Raw genomic sequence first — 26,568 nt, 5'->3', positions numbered from 1 at the left:
TGCATGCAGGTGTGCACATGCAGAAGGACAACTCTCAGGAGATGATTCAGGGATTCAGGGATTGAACTGAGTTCTTCAGGCCTCACCTAACCCCATCCCATGAGCCATGTCTACAGCCCTAATTTCTGTCTCACAGATGAAGCAGCTTCAGTGCAGCGGGAACTGAACTGATGGCTTACATTTCCTGTTCCACTCAGCATCGTGTACACGCTCTTCATTCAAGTCCTTGACAGGAAGAAATGTTGGAAGAGGGGTTCAGTGGTCCTAGAGAGGACCCGAACTTGGTGGCTAACCATGCCCAGTGACCTCAAAATCTTTGTTTCTAAGATATATTGGTTGTATTTATTCTTTATTGATTGACTTTTTAAATGTATGAGTGTTCTATCTGTATATCTGCATGTCAGAAGAGGGCATAACCACTATAGGCGGTTGTGGGCCACCATGTGGGTGCTGGGAATTGAACTCAGGACCTCTGGAAGAGCAGTCAGTGCACTTAAGCACTGAGCCATCTCTCCAGGCCCAGAATTTGAATTCTTCAGTATCAGTGGCTGGCTCAAGTCAGTTCCACCTACAGGTGGTAATCTAGCCCACACACTGCAACTAATGTGCAACAGAATGGTTCAAGACAGTCACAGACCTACTGACATAAACATATCATTAAACCGGCAGGGAAGTACACAGCTTTAATCCCAGCACTTGGGAAGCAGAGGAATGAGACTCTTGAGTTTGAGGCTACCATCAGCTACATAGTTCCAGGCCAATCACAGCTACATAATATTTACAGTGAGATGAATGAATGAATGAGTGAATAGTACTACAAGAGGAGTGGGGAAGACTAGTAGCCGGAAAACAAAATGTAGTTATCAGTATCAACAAAATAATGGCCATACAAACCACTAAGAAGCTAAGTCCCCTCTCTACCAAATTCTCATGAGGCCCTGTTTCATTATGCCTACAATTCTTTGCACATCCTAACCACCTTGTCGATGTTTGCATGTGTCTCACCAGCACTTAGCCCAGTGATATCCATTCCAGAAGGCACCTAAATTGGTAAACAAAGAGAATCTGCCCAGCTACATGTTCTTTCAGTATCTGGCCACCTTCCAGAAACAATGCAGGCCATTGCCACAGTCCTGCCAATGTGACTGATTGCAATGCCTTGGTAAATGGCTTGGTCAGAGTTTCCAGCAGGTGCCAGTACCTTGACTGGTTAAACCAGCTTTGACTGGATGTGTGCTATGATCAAAGTTTAAAGACAAGGCTAGAAGATGTGGTATAGAAGGGCTTATGTGCCTGTCAGGGAAGAAGGCAAGTAATCGACAACACCTCTGACTGTGATTCTTGCCAGGAAAAAGGGAAAGGGCCGGATGGAGTGGGAGTGCCTATAACCCCAGCATTCGTGAGTTGGAGGCAGGAATTAAAGGCCAGCCCTTGGTACATGAGACTGTCCCCTACCAAAAAAGAAAGAAAAGGATTAACAAAACAAGTACTTTACCATTTACAAATCTTTCATATACATTCTCTCATTTGACCTCACAACAACCCTGTGAGGTAGGCAGCAAATGTTTTCATGGTACAGATGAGGATGGGGGTCTCCAAACCATTAACTGACCTACTCAGGTTTCTACAGTTAGCAACAAATCTGTGTGTCAGTCTTTGGCCTAAAAATTCAACACCCAACCTTCCCTTTACCTGCCCTACCTACTTCACAGGGATAATAAAGATAAAGTGAATTCAAGGCTCAAAAAAATGTTTGAAGGGAAAGAAATCACTATATAATTACTTATTATAATTATCTGTGACATAGACAGTTCATCTCCTTTCCCATCCCAGTTTGTGTATGAACCCAGACTTTTATCTCTCTTCTGTGCTCAACTAAGGAAGGAAGGAAGGAAGGAAGGAAGGAAGGAAGGAAGGAAGGAAGGAAGGAAGGCAGGGTAAGAGTGTAGTCCTGTGGGAAGCATGTAAATTACAATCAAAGGTAGCTGCAGCATTACACAAACTGAAAATGACCCAGACTAATGTGCAACCAGAACACACTAAAGCACACACAGCAAGGCAGCATTATCAGATAGGCATGATTGCATAGAAGGAAAACGTGGTGTCAGCGTTCACACTGGCACGCACAGTTGTCTAAGGCAAAGTGGTGGCAAAGAAGAGCTGTTTGTTCTCGATTTCTATAAAAGAGCAGAAGTGCATGGGAACCCATGCAAAAGCATTGTACATCACAGATATGTCCAGCTGTCTCCAGGAAATATACGCTGTCAAGAATGAGTGTGCCTACTATGCTCAAGTCCTGGACCAAGGAATAGCTCCCTGCTAAATCTTCTAGCTAAAATACAACCAGTACCATTATTCCTAACTGAGTAATAAATAAAATGCTGTCAGGGTGAAAAGTTAGGTGGCTCTTTAGCTTTTCTTCACGATCTACTTTGGATTCTCCTGCTTTAAGACCCAAAGAAAGTTATATTGAGTTTTTATTGGTGATTCTATGTATATGTGTTTATAACATTAAAGTGTGATGAGTGAATTTAACATATTAAAAGTTTATAGCATCTTTTCAGGAAAGATCATATACTATACAAGCTATTCAAGTGATACAAAACCAGTTTTCAGTGTCTTTTCAACTGAGAAGAATCCTATTCAGCACGCTTCTCCTCCTGAGGTGGTTCATACTGAACAAGCTATGGGGCAAAGACAGAGGATTTAGATGAATTTTATTTAAGTTGGGTAAAAAACTTAGTAATACAATGAAATTAGATAATATATTCAACTTAGTTGAGTCAGTAATCAATTTCTGTATTATCCTTCTTAAACCATTCACTTACTTAAGGTTGAGTACAATTAAACCTAACAAAAGCCTTTTTTGTATAAATCTTTAGCATTGCTGGGGAACTAAACTCACGCCTCAGTTCACGACTGAACTGTTCAGTCACTGCATGGTTCTGTTAGTATGGTCAGCCGATGGGAAGCCGATGTCTGACTTTAAAAGTGCCAGGAAGTTTTACATCAGCAACAGGGAGGCAGAGGCAGGTCTGCCCTGAGTTTCAAGCTATCCTGGTCTACAGAGCAACTACCAACTACAGATCTCAGCATCCTTAGTGATTTAAAACCTTGCCTTTTCTTTTATAGAAATTTGTGACTGCTTACAAGAACACTAGACTTCAGAAGACTTGACCTCTTTCAATTAGGTTCAGACTGGGAATTACATCGTGTGGTTCGGAATGTGATAAACCTCAGACTCTGATTGATGCTCATGTTTATGGGAATTTGAGCAAAGGCAAATTTCAGCTCTAGATAAAGTCGAGTACAGCTTTCTTCCGTCCTTTTGAGAACCTGGAGCTAGCATGCTTCAGACAATGCAGACTGTGTCTTAACAACGCAGTGGCCTAGACTGACCTAAACAGCTTAAGAACTTACTTTAAGCAGTATCAGCCAATGTCCCCACCTTTTCATTGATGTAGGTTCTCACTCCCTTTTCGTGACTATACTTGCCTATCCAACTTTTTATCGGTCTTGGGACTTTTCTAGATGAGGCTTAAGTTTGCCATGGATCTGACTGAAACTGATACTGTCCCTCCCTGCTACCCATTAGTGGAGTTTTGGGTTTAGTTGTTTACTGTGGTTTTATCATGCTACAGATGGAACCCAGGACCTTCTACTCATGCCAGAAAGACGCTCGACCACTGAGCTATATCCCTGGCCTGCAGTAAGGATTGGTCAGATAATCATTAGAGGCAAGATTACTTTTTAATTTGAATTTGGTTTTTAAATTTACCTTTGCTTTCAGTTTTTTATTTTCTTCTACAGTAGCTTCATATTTCTCTTTCATTTCTGCCAATTCTAGGCGAAGCAGCTCTATTTCTGGGTTCTCCGGGGTGGCAGCTCCTAAGTGATGCTTTAAAAAGCTGACATCAGTGTTAAGAACATACTCAGAGCAGGGTGGGCCAGGACAGTCACCACCACACCACAGCGGTTGTCCAGGGTCAGGTGAAGAGTCAAAAGAACTTTTCAACAAACAAAGTATTGAAAGCGCATTATATATGTGAATAAATAAAAATGTCAGAAATATGGCTTTTTCCCTTCAGAGATGAAAAGGATACTCCAGAGCACTGGTGGGCTTCTCTGGTTCTTCATATAAGGCTACCAACACTGCAAATCAAAGAGAAAGAACAATTAAGTCTCCAGTGTAGACGGCTGAAATATTCTGAAACTCAGTAAACACTGTCTGCCTGCTGTACGGTGAGCAGATTGCTAAGACTGTCCTGTCCATACAGTGGTGAACAAGTCAGACAGTACCCTTGCTAGCAACAAACTCATCAATCTGTCGTAAAAGATAAGGAACTAAGAGAATACTCAGCTGTAATAGTGGTTAGTGAGTTTTAGAATACTCAGCATCAGAGGCAGATCTGAGACCTAGCTGCATTTCAGATTAAATGGAAAAGCTCAAAGCATATACAAGGGAACCAACAGGTCAAGTATGTTGTGGGGTTGTGGGTAATAAAAGGAAAGATAGTCTGGGGCCAGACTGAGACAACTGAGAAAAGCTTAGTTGAATTTTGATCCTAAGGACTACAAACATTATTTCAACAGTTTGAAAGCAAGGAGGTAGCAGGGTCACTCCTGAATGCTGTATACAAGCCTGACTTAAGTGGGACATGGAAAATGGCCCAGAAGAAAGCCGGGTACCCATACCTGTACTCTCAGTACTAAGGAGGTGAAGCAGGGGACTAAGGAGTTCAAGATCATTCCTGGAAAAGCAATGAGCTGGAGACCTGAACTACAAGGAGCCCTGTCTCAAAAACAAAAAATCTAATGTAATGTACTTGAAGACATTTTAGGTAATTAACAGCATTCCATTTGAAACGTTCAAGAATTAAGTTTCATGTATGACAAGCTAGGCACCAACCAAAAAAACGTTACCACAGTCAACATGCTCAGACTGGCATTAACAATGTGCTAGCACTTCCTGTCAACACTGTCTCTCACCTACTGAACAAGGATTCAGTATGCAGGGGGCAAGGTCTCCACACTTGTGCTGAGGACAATTTGAAAAACTCTCCTAAGGCTGTGTATGCTTGAGTCAGTGTGTTGCTGAGACAGGTAACCCAAGCTGACCTACAATTCACTATTGTACTACCAGCTAGCCTCAAACTCATGGCAATCCTCCTGCCTCAGCACCCCCCCCCCCGTACAAGTGTTATAAAAATCTGACAAAAGTAAAATATGCAACTTCAATGTGCATAACTTGAGAGTCCAAATTAAGAAATCCTGTTGTAAACCAATGTACATGTGCTGGGTTTTCGAGTTTTAATGACAAAGTACAGACAATATGAAAAATGTCAAGTGAGCAAGCACTTTTACACCAAAATACACAGTTTTTTGAGAAATCCACATTTATATCGCAACTATCTGACCATCTCTTAGTATGTTACATTATCTCAAATCCCTACTACTACTTTTTTGCTTTAAAAAATACATTTAAAAGTGTTTCTTCATTTACTTCCACTGATCTGTACGGAGTCTTAGTCATTATTTACTTACTTTTAAAGATGGCATCTCTCTGTGCAGCCCTTGCTGTCCTGAAACTATGTAAACTAGGGTGGCCTTGAGCTCACAGAAACTGCCTGCCTCTCTGAGTGCTGCCTCCCAGGTGCTGAGATTAAACACTTGCACCACTAGGCCGGCAAGGATCTACAGGGTGTGACTATTAGTGCTCTTGCCTTTTCCTTCCGTCACTGCATCCTCACTTCCCTCCAGCTCCCAAATTCCTGCCTTGGTGTCTGCATGGCTGGAGCCACAAAGTGTTAAGTTTTGTGTTCTTTTCTGTGGAATAATTGTGCTTTTTATCTGAAGAGAATTCAACCAAATCATATTCGCTTTTGCTTTAGAAGCTAAATTTACTGTTATTACAATATTGGGGAGGAGGTAGAAATCAGAGGACACAGTTCAGAGACCTATACCCTCTGCGAATCAAACTCAGGTCCACTTGGCTTGGCAGCAAGCACCTTCACCTGCTGAGCCTTCTGGCTAGCCCTTAGCAGCCTAGGTACTTAGAGCCTTTTAAAGTTTGCTACCCTGCTCAGAATAACTAAAATGCTATTCCATCCATTCACCTTCTTCCTGGATGCTTTTGTCTAGAAGGTTATACAATTTGGGTTTTGGTTTTGGGTTTGTTTGTTTTTTGTTGTTGTTGTTTTTGCTTGTTTGTTTGTTTTTTGGCTGGTTGGTTAAGTTTGGTTTTTTGTTTTTAAGATGTAGTTTTACTCTTTATCCAAGGCTGGTCACAGACTCAAGCAGTCCTCCTATTTCAACTGGTCAAGTGCAATTAGAAATGAAACAAGATGTCGACAGTCTTCTGCATATGCCTCAAACCTTTGAGACAAGGTCTCCCAGCCTGGAGCTTCCATCCTTTTGGCTAGGCTGGGAACACACACACACACAGACCGCCTGGTTTAGTACATGAGTGCCGGTATCTCGACTTTAGTCCCTGTAGTTGTATATCAGGTAGTCTTAACCTCTAAGCCATCTCTCTAGCCTAGCTCTCGTTTACTGTTTTAGAGAGAGACAGGTCTTGATATGCGCTCCAGGCAAGCAGTGAATGCCGATCGGCCTTCCCTCACTAGAGCACTAAAAACATGTCACCATGCCTGGCTTCTTACATTGTTTTGATGTTAAAAACAACTTTAAATCCTCTCTGAAATGTTGCTGATAGGAAGATGTAAACGTGTATAAAGCATCTATGTTTGACCCTTTAAAATTGGTTTCCATTCTCTTAAACAGCCTGCATTCAGTTATCTCCAGTTGCTGTCCATCTGCCTTGTACTGCTCTCGCCTGTCCACTCACCGCATCCATTTCTTTCCCCCTGCCCTCCCCACACAGATTATTTGGGATCAAAAGTGTATCAGTCTTTATCTCCAGAGGTTGAAATGTCTACTCATGAATAATGAGACATTTTGGGGATGAGATCCAAGCGGAAACTTGAACTTCACTTACATTCCATTCGGACCTCATCCACATAAGATGAACATGGTCTTGAACAAGTACATACTCCTAGGCTCCTGAATTATGACTGACATAATTTATGTAGTCAAGTATGGGATTTTCCACATCAATGCTCAGTAAGTTACAGATTTGGGAGCAATCCAGATTTCAAATTTTATACTTATCTATACTTTAAATTCTGTTCACGGTCTGCCCTCTGCTACTCCATGTAAAATGTCACACCTTTATCCTGGCTATGGTTTAAATTATATGTCAACCACTAGCTGGCACTGTGTTACAGTGTGTGTCCCTAACAAGCTCCCAAAAGCAGGGACATGTCTGTGGCTGTGCCCTTGGTACCCAGAACACAGGCTGGAATAAAATCATCACATCAAAGAAACATGAGGGGTTTTTACCAGAATTCCAAGCCATCTGTGACACTTCCGATGCCACAAAGTACAGTGGTCTCACAGAGCAGTTCCTTATATGTTGCTCACATCGACTTGCAAAACTACATAAGGAAATTAGTAGTAATTCTAACTTGTCAGTTCATCCATGTAAAAGAATTAAAAGCCCTGCTTTCTTCTAAGTCCTTCCAAATTTTCCCCTAGCTTTTGTTTCACTAAAAAGCAGATACAAAATTATTTCCCAGACACCTCCTATTCTCAAAAGGACCAAGGGTTCAATCCCTGCCAGCCATTCCATTCTATTCCCTTGGAAACACCAAGCAATGTTGAGTTCTTACTCAACATGTAGCAGGTATTCAATATACTGTTAAGGACAGTTTAGCTGTATTCTCTTTCCGGGAATCCTTGGGTTCAATCACCATACCCTCTAACCTTACTCCCAGAAAGGAAGGGATGCACTTTAAAAGTAATCTTCCATTGTTTTAAAGTAAAGAGTATAGCCATTTTTATGTGCTCTGAAGCACTTTTCAAATTGTAATTCCACTTTAATTATGATATCTACACAAAGTAGGAATTACTACAGGCTGAAAGAGTTGAAAAGCCACAGCCCAAACTGTCTGTGATACTCTCCAGCTTCGGGGACTAGAGCCACTTAATAACCCACTTTCAAATCCAGTAATTTTCTTAGTTGCCTTTGTCCAAAGGAAAAATTTGTAAAATCCCGCACACTATACGGCGGGAGCAATTGGGACCTCAAGGTCTCTTGCTAACGTGTCCACTGCGACTGCTCGAGGGAAAGCAACGGAAGTTGGAGAGACTTTGCAACAGCTGCAAGAGTTTCAGTCCCGGGCAGAGAGCGACCACGGGGGTGAGGCAAAGTCCCGCGGCCGGTGTGCGCTCAACCCATGGGACCCCAAGGCCTCGCTAGTCCCCGGGCGGGCCCCACCTGGTCAAGAGCGCGCGGACCTTGGCTGCAGCCGCCCGCCTCCGCTCACCTTTCGTCAGCGTGTCCAGCACCCCCGACTTCTCCAAGTACCTCCGGAACTGCTCGCGCTTCGAGTCGGCGGCCTGAGGAGACACGGCGGGTCAGGGACCGGAGCCCGGGGCCGGAGCAGGAAGACGGCGCGCCCCGCCGCCGGCCCCAAGCCCTGCACGCGCCCCAACTCCCACCCGGCGCCGCCCGCACGCCCCGAGCCACGCCGCGCCCCCCTCACTTTGTAATGGGCCATAGTGACAGCCACAGCGGCGTAGCTGGCGCCGGAGACACTGGCTGGCGGGCTCCAAGCCTCACTGCTCCTGCGCGGAACGGCGCGCGCGTCTGCGCACTGGGCAGGCACGGGCCGGGACCGCCGGGGTGTGGCCTGTTTTCATGGCGACCGGGACGCTGTGTATCCTTGTCTCCTCGGAGCCCAGAGAGACTGCGTGCGCCTGCCCTACGCGGTTCCGGGCAGTCTCGCATCTTCCTGTTCCGGTCGCCGCGGAGATTCGGTTGCCTAGCAAGAGGCGAGGTTTCGGTAAAGCCGAACGAACGTCCTGTGAGGCCCAGTATGGGTGTGTCCGGGAGTTAGATGCTTTAAGCGTAGCATCTCTCCACGTGGTAGTAGTCGCGCACTCCTTGTCTTTTAGGTCTTTGGTGGGGAACCGGTGTTTCAGTGTTTCTTGGCTCTCAGAAAAATACCCAGCACAGGAGAGGTGAAAGCAAAACAGGAAAAAGTTCAAGGTCACCCTGAGCTATATAAAGAGTTTGAATCTCTCTTGGACTCCATGTTCAGGGTGCTCATGTAAGCCCAGTACGGTTTGCAGATAGCAGCTGGCTGGGAGAAAATTTATCTCTACAGTAATGTTGGATTAGGTGAAAGACCTCTGAAGTCGTGATTCTTTTCCCTGCCTTTGTGTCATTAGTTTTCTTTTTGTTTTTTTTTTTTTTTTTACCCCGTTGGTAGTTAACATTAAGTTCTTTTCCATATATTATGCATGTATTTATGTTGAAAATAATTATAGGTAGTACTAAGTATGTATGTCTCTCTAGTTCCTCCTTCGTTCAAAAATGCTTATCCCACTTTACCCATCCAGAAGCCACCCTACATGCAGAAGATGAATTTAAAATGTGGCTATGCTGCTGGGTTTGTTTGTTTTGTTTTGTTTACTGAGAACATTTCTGGGTGCAGAAGAGGGCCCTTTGGTGAATTTGTTGTTGTGCCTGCTACTTGGCTAGATATTGTTTTGATGTCTTTGAATAGAAGTCATTCTATTCACCGAGCGCTGGTGGCTTACGAATTTAGTCTCAGTGCGAGGAAAGGAGAGGCGGCTGAATCTCTTGAGTTCGAAGCCAGCCTGGTCCAAGATGACCAAGGCTACACAGAGAGACCCTGTCTCCAAAACAAAACAAAGAATTCATTGTGTTCTTGTTTCAATGTAAGGCCCTATCCTCACCTTTTTGGGGCAGGGTATTCATGCCTCGGTGCGGTTGGAGATCCAAGACTCACAGGACTTGCTCTCCTTCTGACTCAGTAATTGAATTACGATTGTCAGGCTTGGCGACAAGTGCCTTTACCTACCATCTTACTGGCCCCTAGCTGCATAGTTTTTAGACTGTTTAAGAAAAGCGAAACGATGGCTCTATATTGCACAAATAACGAAAATACTGTCTTTTCTCTTGGTCTTAAGAAAAAAATCATATTCGGTCATGAGAAGCCACAGAACTTAAACTCATGTGGAAAAAAACTGTCCAGTCATGAACCCAGCTTCAACCACCAACTGAAGAGAAAGTACAAAGCACAGTTCCTCTCGATGGGTGCTGCCTGCCTCCCTTTGATCTTGTCAGTAATGCCCTTCCTCCCTGGTCCAGTCGCTGGTCTCAGGCATTGCAGACTCATCCAGTTTTCTTAGTTGGGCTTTTTGGGATTTTTACATTTGTTTGTCTGGGGGGGAGGGGTTGTTTTGAGGCAGGGTCTCACCATGTGTGACCTCCTAACTCAATCCCAGGAAACTAAGTAAGGCATTGTTACCTTTTCATAGTGCTACCTCCTAATACTGCCAGTTGTAACCGGCTTAATTATGGCAAAGCATGGCTCCCCTTGACCTGGAGAGAGGCTACTCCACACTCCTGTACATAAGGAGCTGGATATGAGGTAACCAACAAAAGCTGCAACCGCATCGTATTAACTGCAGCAAGAGTTAGCTCCCTCTAAGTACGTGGTGATTCTTTGATAGAACCTCATGCTTACTACATAAAGGTGAGGACAAAAATAGAGTTGAATTAATGACTAGCGGACCCTACCATAGCCTGAGACCACCGCCATCTTTAAAATCAACAACTAGTGACCTGGCCAGTAGACAAGCCAGGTCAACAGCTGACAAGGGAAGACAGAGCTTCACCCTCCCCCATCCCCTCTGAGTGAGCAACAAATGAAGAGTCAGTGAATGTGAATGGTCGGTCACCTCCTTGGTTGGGAACAGAGAAACATGTATAGAGCAGGTAAGCTCTCCCCTGACTGAAGGTGATGCTCAGAGAATTAACTCTCAATAAAATTCCCTTGGTGTTTGTCCAGATTCTGCCTTACATCCTGGAAAAAGCCCCTACAGTGTAGCCCTGGATTTTTTTCTCCTTTCTTAGGACCTCCTATCGTGGAGCCAATCTAACCTTTTCCATAGTCCTCTCTTGGGCCCTCTCTGGAGATCTGGCTCTTGTCCCAACCTCTGCTTTCTTTAGTAAACTAAAATCCTTCTTTTTTTAAACTTTTACTCTTTAATAAGCTCTTAAAAAAAAAACAAAACTCATCTTAGGTAGACCAATGAGCTGACTCAGTGGATAAGGGCACTTGACTTGAAAGCCTGATCCCTGGAACTGTCATAGAGAGGAGATCAAAGTACTGCAAAGTACCATCTGACCTCCACATGTTCTCCCAGCACTCTCTCTCTCTCTCTCTCTCTCTCTCTCTCTCTCTCTCGCACACACACACACACACACACACACACACACACACGTGCACAATAAATGTAACAGAAATATTTTAAAATAAAAGTGATTAGAAAACCTTCACTACTAAGAATGGCAACATGCGCCTTTAATCCTAGCATCTAGCATTCAGGAGTCAGAGGCAGGCAGATCTCTGCGAGTGAAAGGCCAGCCTGAGTCACATGCTGAGATTCTGTCTCAAACAGAACAAACCCTTCGCCCTTTATCAGCCATGAATGCCAAGTTTGCAGACAAGGACTCAGAGCCATTGACTCACTGGGTGCTTCCTGGGACTGTGAGCCTCTGGTTCCTGAGTTGAGCCCGCATGAGATGAGGAAATCTCCTTTGCTCTCCCTTTTTTCTTCTCCATTTGCTGACAGATTGTAGCTTGCCTGCCGTATGGGTTTTCTTTCAAAATCTAATGGTCAAGCTTCCTTATAAATCTTAAATTCTTTTATCAACAAGACTAAGAACCTGCAAATGGGGGGTTGGGGATTTAGCTCAGTGGTAGAGCGCTTGCCTAGGAAGTGCAAGGCCCTGGGTTCGGTCCCCAGCTCCGAAAAAAAGAACCAAAAAAAAAAAAAAAAAAAAAAAAAAAAAAGAACCTGCAAATGGGAATCCTGATACCCAGTAATATCTCTTGCTTAACTCTCTGGGATATAATCTGGACATCATACCAAGGACAACCCAAAACCCTGTCTGTCCAGTTCTATCAGCCTTTTATTACACTTACCGACTTTTGCATAGATTATTGTAATGAAAACCCAAAACGCAGTTTTGAAATTAAGGCATTGACATTTAAGTATCTAATAGTAGCACAAGATAATGTATTATCAGTCCTGGATATTTTTTTTTGAGTGGGAGGGGAGGTTGAGACAGCCCAGGTTTATATCACTGGTTGTCCTAGAACGTGCTCTGTAGACTAAGCTGGCCTCGAACTCCCAGAGATCTGCCAACCTCTGCCTCCAAAGTGCTGAGATTACAGGTGTGTGCCACCACTATCCAACTTGTTTTTCTTTTTAACTTATAAACTTAAAAAAAAAAAAAAAACTTAGATTTGCTTAGGTCTTAGGAATTGGAAGGAATTTGACCTGAATTTATATTTGTTTACTTATAGGCTGCTTTTTAAACTCTAACATATCACACCTAAAAGTGGCACACAGGAGCATACATGGATAACAGAATACCACATCAAAGCATAGCCTGACAGCTGGACTCATAGACAAGATGGCACGACCAAGTTAGCTGCCAACCCACCTGTCTGTGCCTCCCATCTCGCTGTAGGGGTTCTGGGACCATGCATGCTTGCTACCACACCTGACTGTTTCAGTGAGTTGCAGAGATCAAACTCTGCAGGGCAGTAGGCTTGTGAAGCAAGTACTTTTACCCACTTAGTCATCTTCCCAACTGCCAGAGGCCAGCTCCGGAGCTCTGGTTCTCTCTTGAAGGTAGCTGAGGGGGAAAGCGTGTCCGCAGGGACAAGATTTGGTCTTGCAAGATATTAGGGTTGTTTTCTATAATAACATACGCATAGCTTGACTTTAAGTTACTCTGAAGTCAGACGCTGCAGGCCTCTGGACCTACTGACACTTGCTGCTAACAGTAGGGAGATTAGGTAAAGGATTTATTTCTAGTTGCTAGGAGTTCCTGACTAACTTGGTGGGTTAACTCTTTGTAAACCAGAAAAGAAAGAAGGATTCACTCACACAGAAAACACATACACTTGGTGAAGTGGGAAATGTCTACATCACTTTTTATTTATTGCTTTTAGCTTTTTATGTTTTTTAAACATATATTCATACATACCCACTCTGGCTGGGCCCAGCCATCTGTCTTATCAACTCCACAAATATTCACGTGTGCTTACATACTTACACATATACCTTCATACATAACAAACGCGCATACATGATGGATGGATGCATGGGTAGATGGATGGATGCATGGATGCATGGATGCATGGATGCATGGATGGGGCAGAGCCACCAACCCACCAACCTTACTTCTTTGGCCTTTTTATCCCTGCTTAGAAAAAAGCTCTTAGAAAATTACCGATATCACAGACATGTTACATAAAATGGGAGTTGCAGAAAGATGTCTACTTTCAGTTCAAAGCAGTGTTTTATTCTCTATGCTTATCATACATTTAAGGCAACAGTTTTTACATGGCCTGGCCTAGTCATAGTGCATACCTGTGGCTTTATCCATGAACCTAAATATTTTAGCCTTGAACACAAATTTGTTGCAAGCCTATTCCTCTTTTTAGTATAATTATGGAAGCTCGTATTTCTTATTATGCAGACTTTACTTACTATTATGAGGAGTGGGCACATTCTATTCTTGATTCTAACTTTATTACATCTTTCTAGCAAAGAACTAAGACCATCTCTAAAAATTTTCTTCCTAAAATTATTTTAATCAAATCAAGAATTCTATAAAAATCATTCATCCAAACGGCATTAATTCATGAAGATTCATCTTTATGTTGATCTGCAGAAAATCTGGTCAACAGGGTGGGATAATGCCCAGAGATTATTATATAATAATGACAGGAAAGGCATATCAGCTCCAAGAAGCCATCAGCAGGTGAAGTCTCTTTGGGACCTTGCCTCATAGAGCCCACCCATCACAGACCATGCAGAAGCAGTAGGCCACCTCCAGGAAGGCTACCTGCTAGCCTTAGCCTATCCTAGGCTCCTGACACTCAACCCTACAGCTCCTTTTGCAGACAAAGGCCAAAAGGTAGGCTAGTTAGTGTCCATTAAACAGTGATCAGAGAGCTCAGACTAAGGTTCACCTATATGGTGAGAAGACTTCCTGACATTTTAAAGAACATGAATTTTTTCTTTAGGTTTTTTTTCTTTTCCAGGGGGTGTGGGGACTGAACTATTTGTGATTCCTGTATTAGTTACTATTCTGTTGCTGTAATAAAATACCATGACCAAGTCAACTTATTTGTGGGAGATGGGTATTTGGGCTTACAGTTCTATAGGGATAAAAATCCATCCTGGTGGAGAAGCATGGTACCAAGCACCAGCAAGAAGCTGAGAACTCACGCCCTCGGCCACAAGCATGAATCGGAGAGTGAACTGAAAGTAAGCGAGGCTTCCTACTTTCAAAGCCCACCTCAGTGCTAGTTCTACTCCCAAGCTATTCCACCTAACCCTCACCAGCAGCACTGCAGCCGGGACTATGTATTCAAATGCCTGAGGCTTTAGGGAGCATCCTCAATCAAAGCATAGCACATAAGTATTACACAGTATTTCTATGCTGGAGACAAAGTTTTCCTGTTAGTATTTTTTTTTTAATAAACAAGACCTCGGATTTTCCTGAATGAACAGGTACAAATATGCTAACCAAGCAGAACACACAGATATTTTGATTTATAACTTGCATCTAAAACACTATGTATAGCTAAAATGTACATTGTAAGGTCATTGCCTGAGAGCAGCCTGAGCCTCTTTCCAGGCCGTGCATAGCGGCTTCTATCTGCACATGTCCTACAGGAAGAAGACAGGACTGCCAGCTACATCCCTGTGGGGCTCGTTCTGCTTACACATGTATGTTACTTCCACATTTGCATTTTCAGTGACAAAACTGCCAAATCCAGAACTACTGTCCTATGCAATAATGCCATTCTGCCAGAAGATGGCACTTCGTAGGTTAGGTTAGGGGTGGGGAAGACACATGAATATATATAATGCATTTAATGGGAGGGAAATCGATAATTATAATCTCAAAAAATTAAAAAAATATATATTTAAAACATGTTAGTGTTAAAGGTAAAATGCAACCTTTATTTGTAGCAAGTCGTTACAGATAAACCAAACAGAAGGCAAATCCTAGGTCATGTGGAAAACTTACGCAGTTCATATGAATGAATAAACAGTTCAACACAAACTCTACTTCCCCATTATTTCTTTTAGAACTACATAGTACAATGTTGAGGTAATTTCTCATTTAAAAAGAAGAAGAAAGGTCTTGGTGTAAAACACAGTTGATCCGAGGCTGGGGATTTAGCTCAGTGGTAGAGCGCTTACCTAGGAAGCGCCAAGGCCCTGGGTTCGGTCCCCAGCTCCGAAAAAAAGAACCAAAAAAAAAAAAAAGTGATGAACCATGTCAAGATGGACAAATGCCTGGTGCAAAGAGCTGAATGCACAGAAACTTTGTAAGCGGCCACACCCACCACTTCAAAAGCTTCATAAAGGTGAGGACTGAGCGCAGTATTAGAACAACAGTGGGGGCTCCTGGGAGGACTGAGCATATCATTACAGCACTAATTATGTTTAATAATAAGTTATTCCCCCCATCTCCTCAGCACATCTTCAGGCATACTGTCCATGTGTAGCCCTGGCTGGCCCGGAACTTGCTATAGAGACCAAGCCAGCCTTGAACTCGAGATGCACCTGCCTCTGCCTGCCAAGTGCCAGGATTAAAGGTGTCAGAGCCCATACCCTGCTGCTTCCTTCTCTTAAGCTCTCACCTATAATAAACACAGGACTTCATGCTTTGATAGCAAGCACTCTTACCCATTGAGCCATCTCTCCAGGGCATGTCTCTCAGAGTACAACCTCTGAAGAAACACTTGCAGTCTCCTTTTAACCATCAAACGTTTACAAAGCATTGGACTTTGCCCAGAAATCTCACAAGAGGTTGAAGCCTGGATCCAACGAGAAGAGGGACTTGTCCTGGGGAAAGGGATTTCTCACCATGCCGACCTCTTGTCTGACTGCCTTCAAAGAGACTGCAGCCAAGACAGCGATGGGTCAGTGATGAATCAGCCCATTGCTCTCCCTGAACTGCTCAGATATGCATGATTCTGGCCCGTTACTTGCACCTAAACCTCAAGTCAGGACCTGAAGGTCACTGCATCTCTTTGTCCTACTTCCCAACACAGACAGCCATATTGAGTAAATCTTTTTCTAGTTTTCACTAAAAAGTCCGTCTTTAATTTGCTTCGAAGATTTGTTACTAGGCCTAGTTTGTTAGAGTGCTAGGGCCCAGGCACTATCCTGACAGCCCAAAACATAAAACGCACATCAAGAATAAACAGATGAGGGTTGGAGAGGTGGCCAATGAAGAACCCTGGCTGCTCTTCTGGAGGACACAGGTTTGATTCCTGTAGCCCATGTGGTGACTCTCAGCCATCTGTAACTGGTTTCCACAGACACTGCAGGCATTTGGTACATATACATACATATAAGCAAAGCACCCATACACATAAAGATAACAATGGGAAAAAAAATCTCTCCCAATGGTTATTCCCTGGCATTTTAAATTGTCCTTTCCGGAACAATCCACCCCTTGACCATGAGCTCTGAGGTCCTCTATGAGCAGCTGCCCTGTCACATTGTAGGAAGATGGAGCTGCCTCTGGCAGTGCCGCTCATTCCTACCCAAGTGCTTATGGGCGATATCCTCGGGATTTTGTACCAGCAGAGTTTGTAAAGTACTCTACCAATTTATCCTTAAGAGTCCCAACCGGGATCTTCTTCCGCTTGGGTAACCCTGAACACAGCCGGCTGCAGCGTCTCAGCTTGGCTGGTGTTGGCGTCCTCCACGCATAGTAGTCACCAGAGCGCTAAAGTCTGAGCCCTAAAGGCTTCGAAGAAGCTGCTCAGACCAGATTCATTAGCCTGCACCCTAAGACCTTTGATGGCTAAACTACACAACTGGGAATTATCCATCTGCTCCGCCCAATCCTGCATGTGTCCCACCTGTCCCCATCCTTTCTAGGCCCCACCCTCACTCCCCATCCCCCACCCCACAACCTAGCCTTTCACCGTTGGAGCTCGGCTCGCTTAAGCTCCTTCCTGGCTACTGCGGCGGTTACTGGAGGTGCTCCCTCAGTTTCCGGGCCGGAAGACAGGGGCCCGCGACTGGCTGAAAGGAGTGAGAAAAGCTAGACCTTGCCAAATTGTGAGCCAGAGAAAAGGCGACAACGTATCAATAGCCTTGTGTCTAAGGACTAAATGTGACCGATTCTTTAGAATAAATCAAAATGATGGATCTGAGGGGACAGAAGGAGCCTTTGTTGAGAGGGATTCTTTCCTAGGAAACAGCTCCTAAAATGTCCACCAGTGACTCAAATGCAACTTGTAAGGTAGAGTGGGCGAGTTTCCTCTCAATAGTACCTATGGGACTGCAAACAACAGTTCATCCTCCAGAACCCTGAGGCTGCAACTTTTTTAAAAAAGATTCTATTTGCTTATTTTGTGTATGTGAGTACACTTGTCGCTGTCTTCAGACACACCAGAAGAGGGCATCAGATCCCATTAGAGATGGTTGTGAGCCACCATGTGATTGAATTGAACGCAGGACCTCTGGGAGAGCAGTCAGGGCTCTTAACTGCTGAGCCATCTCTCCAGCCCTGAGGCTGCAACTTTCAAAATAACCTCGTGGAAAGGACGAAGGCAGATGGAACATCCGAGGGACCCAGTGCTGACACCAAGGGCTACAGAGGCAGGTTCTGAGTCGGGCATTCCTCCCCTGAAAAGGAAGGACCTCCGGGAGCTCCTGGAAGAAACTTGAGATGCAGTTTTGAAAAGAATATCTTTCCCATCCAAAGAATCTTTGGTTCTGGGACCAACAGTTAGGAGAAAGGGTAGGCTCTACAGCTCCACGATACAACATCAAAAAGATCAGCCTTAAAAATAAAGGACCTGCAGAGTGGGATGTCCAACGGCCAAAGCATGGAAGCCACTGTTTCAGGGCCTTCCAAAACCCTGTTTAATGATATCCTGCAACAGTGGGACTGACAGTCAGAGGCCTGAGCACTGAAGGAGCCAACATACAATAGCTCTAAGGAGAAAGCGGAGTCTAGCGCTGGGGCCAAGCCTGCACCACAGGACTTGGAAAAGTCTTGCACTCCAGGGTTCCCATCAAACTGCGGAACCAGAAGCCTTCCAACACACTGTGGAAATGTTAGGCGAGGATCCAGTTTTAATACAAAGCAGGCATGTTGTTCTCTTTTCTGACCAAGTGTGGATGCCACAGGCAAGTAGCTTCAGTTGTGATCTTTCTACCAGGCACTCACAGCCCTGACCAAGTGCTGACTCTGGATGGCATGGCTCTCCTCATGCTCAGGAAGGACAGATGGACACTGCTTCTCCCACACCCACTGCTCTAGTACTTTGACATCAGAGTATTGGCCAAATGGATTCTCAACGTTGTCAAAAACAAATTTCACTGGGAAACCCACACCCTTATTTTCATAAAATTGAATGGCACCAGCTTTCAAAGAAACAGGTATCATTAAAGCAAGGATATCTGTCCATCCTTGGCCACCTGACACTTGGTCTCCAGGGGGTTGGGAATTGGGAGGTTGGGGGATGAGGCAGCAGCTCAGAGCTACCTGGGAACAAGTTTCATGATTCCTTGCCTTACAGGGTAAGTCTACCTCTTCCTCAGATGCTGGTGCGACCTTCACCATCTCCTCCATGAACTTGGCATATTCTCATCTCTCTGGTCCCAAGCCAGCCTCACCACATGCACAGAGCTTGGGAAGTTCGTGCCGACTCTCATTTCGTCTTCTTGCTGGAATCATTCACTTGGCATCTGTGGGGCACTCTTTCGTTCAAGCCTGCTGACCAGCAGTACCCTCCCACTCTGTCAGCATTATGGGCCTGCCCCAGACCGGGATCTCACCCATGCTGCCCCAGAGACTTCTCCTTTACTAACACGTTTCTTGCAACTTTCTCCCTGTGGTAGCCATGAACTAATAAATAGCTCTTTGTGGTGCTATTTAGCCAAGATCTCCAAAACCCAGGACTTCTCTTCAGCCGACTTGGGTTATTCTCTCCCATGGCCTTGGGCCGGGCTCCCCGACCCTTTTTTTCAACCACTGGGGCTGTACCTCCCCTCCTGGGCTAATAGGTAAACTTCTACCTTGTGTGTGACGGCCGTAGTACTTCCTACCACAAGCTCTGCAGTGTTTCTTTTATGGTCACCACAGTTGGGTGATCTAAATATTACTTGTGGCCCTCGAGGTTGTACTATGTCACTACGTCCCCTGAGCTGTCTCTCCACACCACCTCCTGGCTCTTTCCTTAGTCCCATTTGTTTTTATTTTTGGCTGGGTTTTGTAGCAGGGACGTGGTCGGGACTTCTGCAACTATCTCTTGTTCCTGTATTTACGTGGTATTGTGGATTTGGGTGGTTCTCTATTTTTCTTGTTTGCTTTGCTAAGCAAGGTCATGATCCTTAAATTTAAGGTCGTTTTAGTTGTCGTCACTACCACAGTCTTTCGTTGGGTGGCAGGGGTGTGGGACCATACATGGTGGCTTTGAGGAGCCACTCTGTAGAACCTCTGGTGACAAATGGGAGCAGGCATGGACCTGGCACTCAGAGCCTGCAAGTGTGGAACGTGTCCTGCTTTCCCCCACTTCTGCTAATAAAGATTAGTGAGTGAGCCCTGCCTGGCTGACCTATAGATCACCCAGACACCTGCTCTTGGCTGGAGCAGCATGAGCAGCCGTTGACCCCGTTGGGAAGCAAATGATCCTGCAGTGGCTATCCCAGAGACTTGCCCACCCCATCCCCGTCTTCTGCGTGGCAGGTGTGGGAGCCCAGTGCTTGAAAACTTATTTCCTCCTCTTGCTCTCCTGAGGACCAGGGCTTTCCCCTCTCAAGGGCTCTCCTGTGCTCTCCTGAGTTCTCAGGAGCTCAGCAGTTCTCCTCCCCACTGTTATGCTCCTAACACACCAGTCATTATCAAAGTTTCCCCAGCCTCTGGCATCCACACTGCACCATTGCCCTGGTCTGGGAACTAATGACCTCCCTGCACAGTCCCAGCTTTAACCACCCTGCCTGTTTGTAATGCAGTGGCCGTGACAGGAAAGATGGCCATGACTGGGTCTTTGGTGGCCGTGACAGGAAAGATGGCCGTGACTGGGTCTTTGGCACCTGTGTGTGCCTCTTGACAGGCATGGCAGTAGCCATGAACAACAGCTGCATGTGGAAGGCACGGGCAAAGGTAGATGAGAGGAAGCTGTGGCAAGTAGAGGCTAGATAGGAGATGGAGTCTTCTGGGGAGCTGGAGGATGGATGGGCTGAGCCTGACTGAACACAGCTGCCAGGACCCAGGCAGCTTTCTCTAATAACTCCAGTAACCGTTGTCAAGACCCTGGAGAAAATACACAATTTGAGCGGCAGTCATTGGCAGCAAGCTGACTCTGCCTAAAGGACAAAAGGTTGAACTGTCCCAAACAGCTTCTAGAATTGCTTTATTCCAGGGAGGTTTTTCTTTTTGCAGCCCCCTGCTTTTTATCCGGCACCATCTGCTCTAGTAGGTGAAGCGGTACAAAACTAGCACTTGGGCTTCATTTTGGATTTTTCTTAGAAAGCTTGACCATTACCATGTCTTCCCCCAAGCACCATCAGTCAGGTTTGGCTTTCCTTTAGGTTCAGGCTCTTTTGAGCACTTCGGTTCTTTTAAAGCCACTTTTGTGACTGGCTTTGTCTTTCCTGGTTCTCCTGAGCTATTTGTTTTATGGAGTTATGTTTGGACTGGTGTGTAATGGGCCTCAGACGGAGAAGGCTTTGGTGGGTCTGCTCAGAGTATTGTTCTCCAAGTCTTTATGTTGGATCATGGGCCCCTGTGCAAGCCACCAGTCACTCAAAGTGGCCCAACCCCACAGACTTAAAAAACTCAGGCCACGTTCCCTTCAGCTCTCTCTGGACTGCGTGTTAAGAAGCCATGCTGTGCTGAGCCCCTAAGTCACGGTCCTACCTTGTACTGTCTCTTCCGTACTAAAGGAAGCTATCCCAGACTAAATAGTCAGGTAGGCTAACCCAGACTGAGTCACACGGGGTGGAACTCACCAGCACCCATTCTCTTTGTTCGGGGGGATTTTTGAGAGCTTTCCTCTGCAGCCCACCATCATTCTGTCCATGGTAACTCTGATTCTAAGCCATCTTTTAATAGTGCTCCTCTCAAGTTTTAAACAGCAGCTTCCCCTTCCCTTTAAGGACCACCTGATATACCATACTGCTTCTTTGTGATGGAGACCCTTTCTCCTGATAAAGCTCATTCCTCAAAGGTAATTTTGTGGCCACCCCTTTCCCAAAGCAACCCATTGCACCCCCGCCCCCCCTTAACTCATTTGAAACAGATAAACAAGAGTTGCAAGGGCATTCTGTTGCAGTTATGTAATCATGAAAAATATTAAGACTATTTATTCTCTTGGTGCCCCCGAGGGAGAATTCTAGCTGACCAGCCTTCGGTTAACTCATGATCCTTTCTTTCTTTTTTTTTTTTTTTAAGATTTATTTATTTATTTTGTATATGAGTACACTGTAGCTGTCTTCTGACACACCAGAAGAGGACATCGGATCTCTTTTACAGATGGTTGTGAGCCACCATGTGGTTGCTGGGATTTGAACTCAGGACCTCTGGAAGAGCAGTCGGTGCTCTTAACCGCTGAGCCATCTCTCCAGCCCCTCATGATCCTTTCTAAAGCGACATGAGGCAGAAACAATCTTCCCTGAAGTTCTTAAAATAACTACTGAACCCAGCTCACTTGACTTTTGAATTTTTCTTGGTCTGTGCACCAAAATTCTCCTTCTCGGTGTGCCTGTTTAAAAGGTCTATGTGTGTAAGTGTGCGTACGCATAAACGGAGCTCTTTGAGAGACATTGTTGAACTGTTAACAAACTGGAGCGGCCATCTCTGTATTTTTCTCTCTGAAAAAGCGGTAAGCTAAGATGGGTGATTTTAGAGTGTTTGACTCTGATATAAAAATGAAGACCAGTTTTATAGGACTTTACTTCAAGCATGCCTATCTAAAATGTCAACTAACCCAAGTATTGTTTTTGAGCAGTCCCCTTGTGAGTGGACTGATTCTGGTGCTGTCAAGTGTTAATCCTAGAAACTAAGGCTGAGAACACAAATCCTGTGGGATTGACAGGGTCACCTATAATATGAAAGTACTTAAACTGTTAAAGATATTTAGCAAAGAGTCAGAAACTCTAAAAAGCAACCTTTTTTCCCTAAGCTTACTTAAGCTAGGAGAAGTTGAAATATAAATTTCCAAGTTGAACTGTAGGGGGGCCTTTATGCAAGGATCCCTTTGCATGGTTTCCCAACTTTGGCCCACATGAAATAAACATACATTTTGTCAGTGTTGAAATGGGATAATGTTCCTATTCAGATACTTGCTAATAATGTCATTTGTATTAACTATAAAATATTTGGGTAACCAGCCAGTGGCAATGGTAGCACATGCCTTTAATTCCAACACTCAGGAGGCAGAGGCAGAGGCAGAGAGAGGCAGAGAGGCAGAGAGAGAGGCAGAGAGGCAGAGAGAGAGGCAGAGAGGCAGAGAGGCAGAGGCAGAGAGGCAGAGAGAGAGGCAGAGAGGCAGAGAGAGAGGCAGAGAGAGGCAGAGAGGCAGAGAGAGAGGCAGAGAGGCAGAGAGAGAGGCAGAGAGGCAGAGAGAGAGGCAGAGAGACCTCTATGAGTTTGAGGTCAGCATGGTTTATACAGCAAGTTCCAGGACAGCCAGGCCTACACAGAGAAACTGTCTCAAAAAGGAAAAGAACAAAAATTGGGTGTTTCTGGGTTGCTAGTCTCCTTGTTAAAAGAATTATAAGACGGACTCAGAAAAAATTAAGGGCCATTTTGCTATAGTTTGAGAGAAAAATGATGTGGTAGGCAAGCTGCTGGGAGTCTTGGCACCTGCCAGAAAGGAGAGGAAAAGGGCATGCCTTTTGAGTCAGGTTCTAGTCATGGAGTCAGGAGAAGTGATGGAACTATAGGGATTCCGTATGGGGCGGGAGGTACCCTTCACAGAGAGCAAGAATGCTGAGTCAGCAGACATGTTTAGGATTTTGGCTGCTATCCAAAGAAGGGATCAAGTGGGTGTGGTACCAAACATTAGACATTTTGAGTTATCAGAGAAGAGGAAAAGGGCTGGAGAAATGACTCGGCAAGTAAGAACACTGTCTGGCCCAGTGAGGTGGCACACACTTTTAGAGACAGGTGGATCTCTTGAGTTCAAAGCCAGTCTGCTCTGTGTTCAGTGAATTCCAGGACAGCTGGAGCTATGTAGAGAGACTCTGTCTCAAAAGGGCCAAAGGGTGTGTGTGTGTGTGTGTGTGTAGCACTGGCTGTTGTAGAGGACCCAGTTTTGATTCCCAGGACCCATGTGGCAGCCCACAACTGTTATAACTCCAGTTCCAGTTCCAGGGGATCCAATGCCCTCTACTGGTCTCTATGGGCAATAAGTATGCACATTGTGCAGAGATACACAAACATGCAAACATTCACATACATCACACATCCATACACAACTTAAAGGAGAGGGGGTAGCAAGGGGAAACTGCTAAGATCTATAAACAGAGAAGACAGTAGGTGATGTTATCCAATTAAAGGCAAATTAGAATGTGACATCCCATTTGGGGCCAGATTGCTGAGCTACTCACCATGGTATTTTCAGTCTTTCTCTCTGTCCTGGAGCTCTGTAGACCAGACTTGAGTTTACAGCGATCCTCCTGCCTCTGTCTTCCCCATGCTGAGATTAAGGGCATACTCCACCACACAATTCATTTCCCTGTTTGCTGCCAAGCAAATTGGAGATAGGGTCCGTCCTCAGTAGCCTCCACATCTGCTAATGGCTGTCTCCTGGTCTAACTGCCTAAAATTTGGTATATGTCATAATGATTGTGTATATGTTGTAAATGTTACCTGCCGAAACCTGGAGAGCAGCGTTAGCTTTAGGGTCCTTGATCATTATACTCACAGTTTATGTTTATAAACAGAAAACGTTCCTATGGCAGATGTCATGAAATGCTATGTACACTGACATGTGGCATGCTATTAAAGCTTTCATTCCTTGACTCTAGTCCATTCTGTCTTCCATGTAGGAAACTGTGTATATCCTCTCGGGGTTCAGTATTCCTAAACATTAATATAAAATAGATGGGAATCCGTACTAAAAGCAAATACCATTTTCATTTGTTGAGACAGGGTCTCAGAATGGAGTCCAGAGTTGCCCTTGAGCTCACAGACATCTGCCTCCTTCTGCCTCCAGATGCTGGGATTAAAGTGTGCACCATCACACCTGTCATGGGAATACTAATATTTCTTAAAGGACAAAAAGTATTTCTAAAATCTAGGTTCACATTTTCTATCCTCCATCCTCTGTTTTGATTTAACATCTGTGACTTGATTTAAATTCAGTTGTTCTAGCTGGGAAGTGGTGATGCACACCTGTAATCCCAGAACTTGAGAGGCGTGGCAGGTGGATCTCTATAAGTTTAAGGCCAGCCAGGTCGACAGAGCAAGTTCCAGGACAGCCAGGGCCACAAAGAGAAACCCAGTCAAAAAAATTTTTTCCCTTGTCCCTTTTAAAGTAGGTCGTGAGTAGACCTAGAAACAGCTTGTGATCTCCTGTACCTGCTTATATTCTAATGCTGATTTGGGTCCCCCAAAACTGTTTGCACGAGAGGGGTCTGCATTTAGCTTCTGGGAACCTGCGCCTAGTTAATTCTGATTGGTAAATAAAGATGCCAGCAGCCAATGGCTGGGGAGAAGGGAGAGAAGGGTTTTAGATTTCCTGGGCTTGGGACCTTGAGGAGGACGACAGGAAGGGAAGAGCCTTCGTGACTGAAAAGAGCATGCAGGAGTGGACATAGAAGAGTGGCCATGGAAGAAGCGTCTGCACGAGGGAGAGAACCATGCAAAGGGACCAAGAGAACTTGACCCAGAGGGCTGCTCAGCTGGGTCAAGAGCAGCCAAGATGGACCGCAGACACAGTAAGCAGTTATGGCTAAGGGTAGAAAGTGGATTCTAACAGCACGGAGGGTGCTACCGGGCTCTTTAAGGCATATTAAATATAAAGGCTGTGTGTGTGTCTTTCACCGGGAAACATAGACCACTGAGGTGGATAAGTAACCCCGCACCAGGATTTATTAAAAATATTCATACTAGGGGTTGGGGATTTAGCTCAGTGGTAGAGCGCTTGCCTAGCAAGCGCAAGGCCCTGGGTTCGGTCCCCAGCTCCGAAAAAAAGAAAAGAAAAAAAAATATTCATACTTCAGTTCCTGCTTCCCTTTGCCACAATTTTTTTTAAATAATGCATCCTGGAATCTAGAAATGGCAGTTTGCATGATAAGACAGGCAAAGGCTTCCTTACAAATCAAGTGTGTCAGGGTCTCCACGAGTGCAATGTTTTCTTCTCTGGAAGTTTCCCAGAACTGGATTTGAACACCACCAGAACCACAAAGAAGACATGAGTTAGTTCCCCACAGGAAGGAAACGTCATGAAATGACCTTTATGTCTGCATGTATGTGTGTGCACCAAGTGCATGCCTGGTTCCAATGAGGATGTCAGATCCCCTGGAACTGGAACTATGAACACTTGTGAGCTACCATGTAGGTCCCCGGAATCAACCCCAAGTCTATAAGAACAAATACTCTTAACCACTGAGCCATCTCTCCAGCCCCAAGTATATTGACAAGTCTTTATTGTCTCACCCTGCCTCTTCTGGGATCATTTGCTCCTCCAGCTCCTTAGTGTGGATACCTACCTCAAGCAGGACTAAGGAGATGTCTTCACTGGAGATATTACTTGTGGTTTATCTTGTGGATTTTCTAGAACAGTTGCTCTGATATGACCTCCCAGCTCCTTCTAATAAGACTTCTCCCTTATTCCATAATTATTTAAAATCAGGGCAATAACTTCATAGTTGACTTCTCAACCAGGAAAAAGGGGATAGCTCAACTGATCCCTAAACTAACTGGGTCTGTCCTTCTGAGACCTGCTGGGTCTGTCCTTCTGAGACCTGCTGGGTCTGTCCTTCTGAGACCTGCTGGTGAATATGGGTTTGTGCTCAGCCTGACAGCTACCATTGTCTATTGCAGAAGGCTTGGCAGATAGAGAAATTCCTCCCAGTTTCTGCCATGAGCCTCGAGGTCAGTGCTCCAGAGGGTATTCTCAACTGCCAGCCTTTTCCACTATCCCCAACCAGCAGGAAGCAGTTGGATGGGGCATCACCCCCATCCTGTAGGAATTCTTTTGAGAGAGGAGTGTTAGACAGGAGTTAGCTAGACAAAGGGAGTAAGACTCCTGTCATACTGTGAGTATGGCCATTCTTTCCTTTCATTCATTTCCTTTCTTTTTCTTCCTTCCTTCATGTATGTATGTATGTATGTATGTATGTATGTATGTATGTATGTGTGTATGTGTATGTGTATATATGTATGTATGTATGTGTATG

At 44.8% G+C, this 26,568-nt stretch overlaps 1 protein-coding gene and 1 long non-coding RNA gene across 2 annotated transcripts; one reads left to right on the top strand and one right to left on the bottom strand.

The window, feature by feature from the left end:
• Positions 1-1,474: 1,474 nt before the first annotated feature.
• On the bottom strand, positions 1,475-8,692 carry Mycbp (Myc binding protein). Its single transcript, NM_001271324.2, is given in 5 exon segments — positions 1,475-2,684; positions 3,779-3,908; positions 4,104-4,152; positions 8,388-8,460; positions 8,607-8,692. Coding segments are annotated over 5 exon segments (312 nt in total). The 5' UTR covers positions 8,622-8,692; the 3' UTR covers positions 1,475-2,639.
• LOC148006036 (uncharacterized) lies at positions 4,089-6,111 on the top strand. Its single transcript, XR_015621114.1, has 2 exons — positions 4,089-4,242; positions 4,594-6,111. It is a non-coding gene; the product is annotated as an uncharacterized LOC148006036 (long non-coding RNA).
• Positions 8,693-26,568: the final 17,876 nt, after the last annotated feature.

Source organism: Rattus norvegicus, chromosome 5 (assembly GCF_021556685.1).
Source record: "Rattus norvegicus strain SHRSP/BbbUtx chromosome 5, alternate assembly SHRSP_T2T, whole genome shotgun sequence".
NCBI lineage: Eukaryota > Metazoa > Chordata > Mammalia > Rodentia > Muridae > Rattus > Rattus norvegicus.
This window is presented reverse-complemented; position numbering and strand designations above follow the sequence as displayed.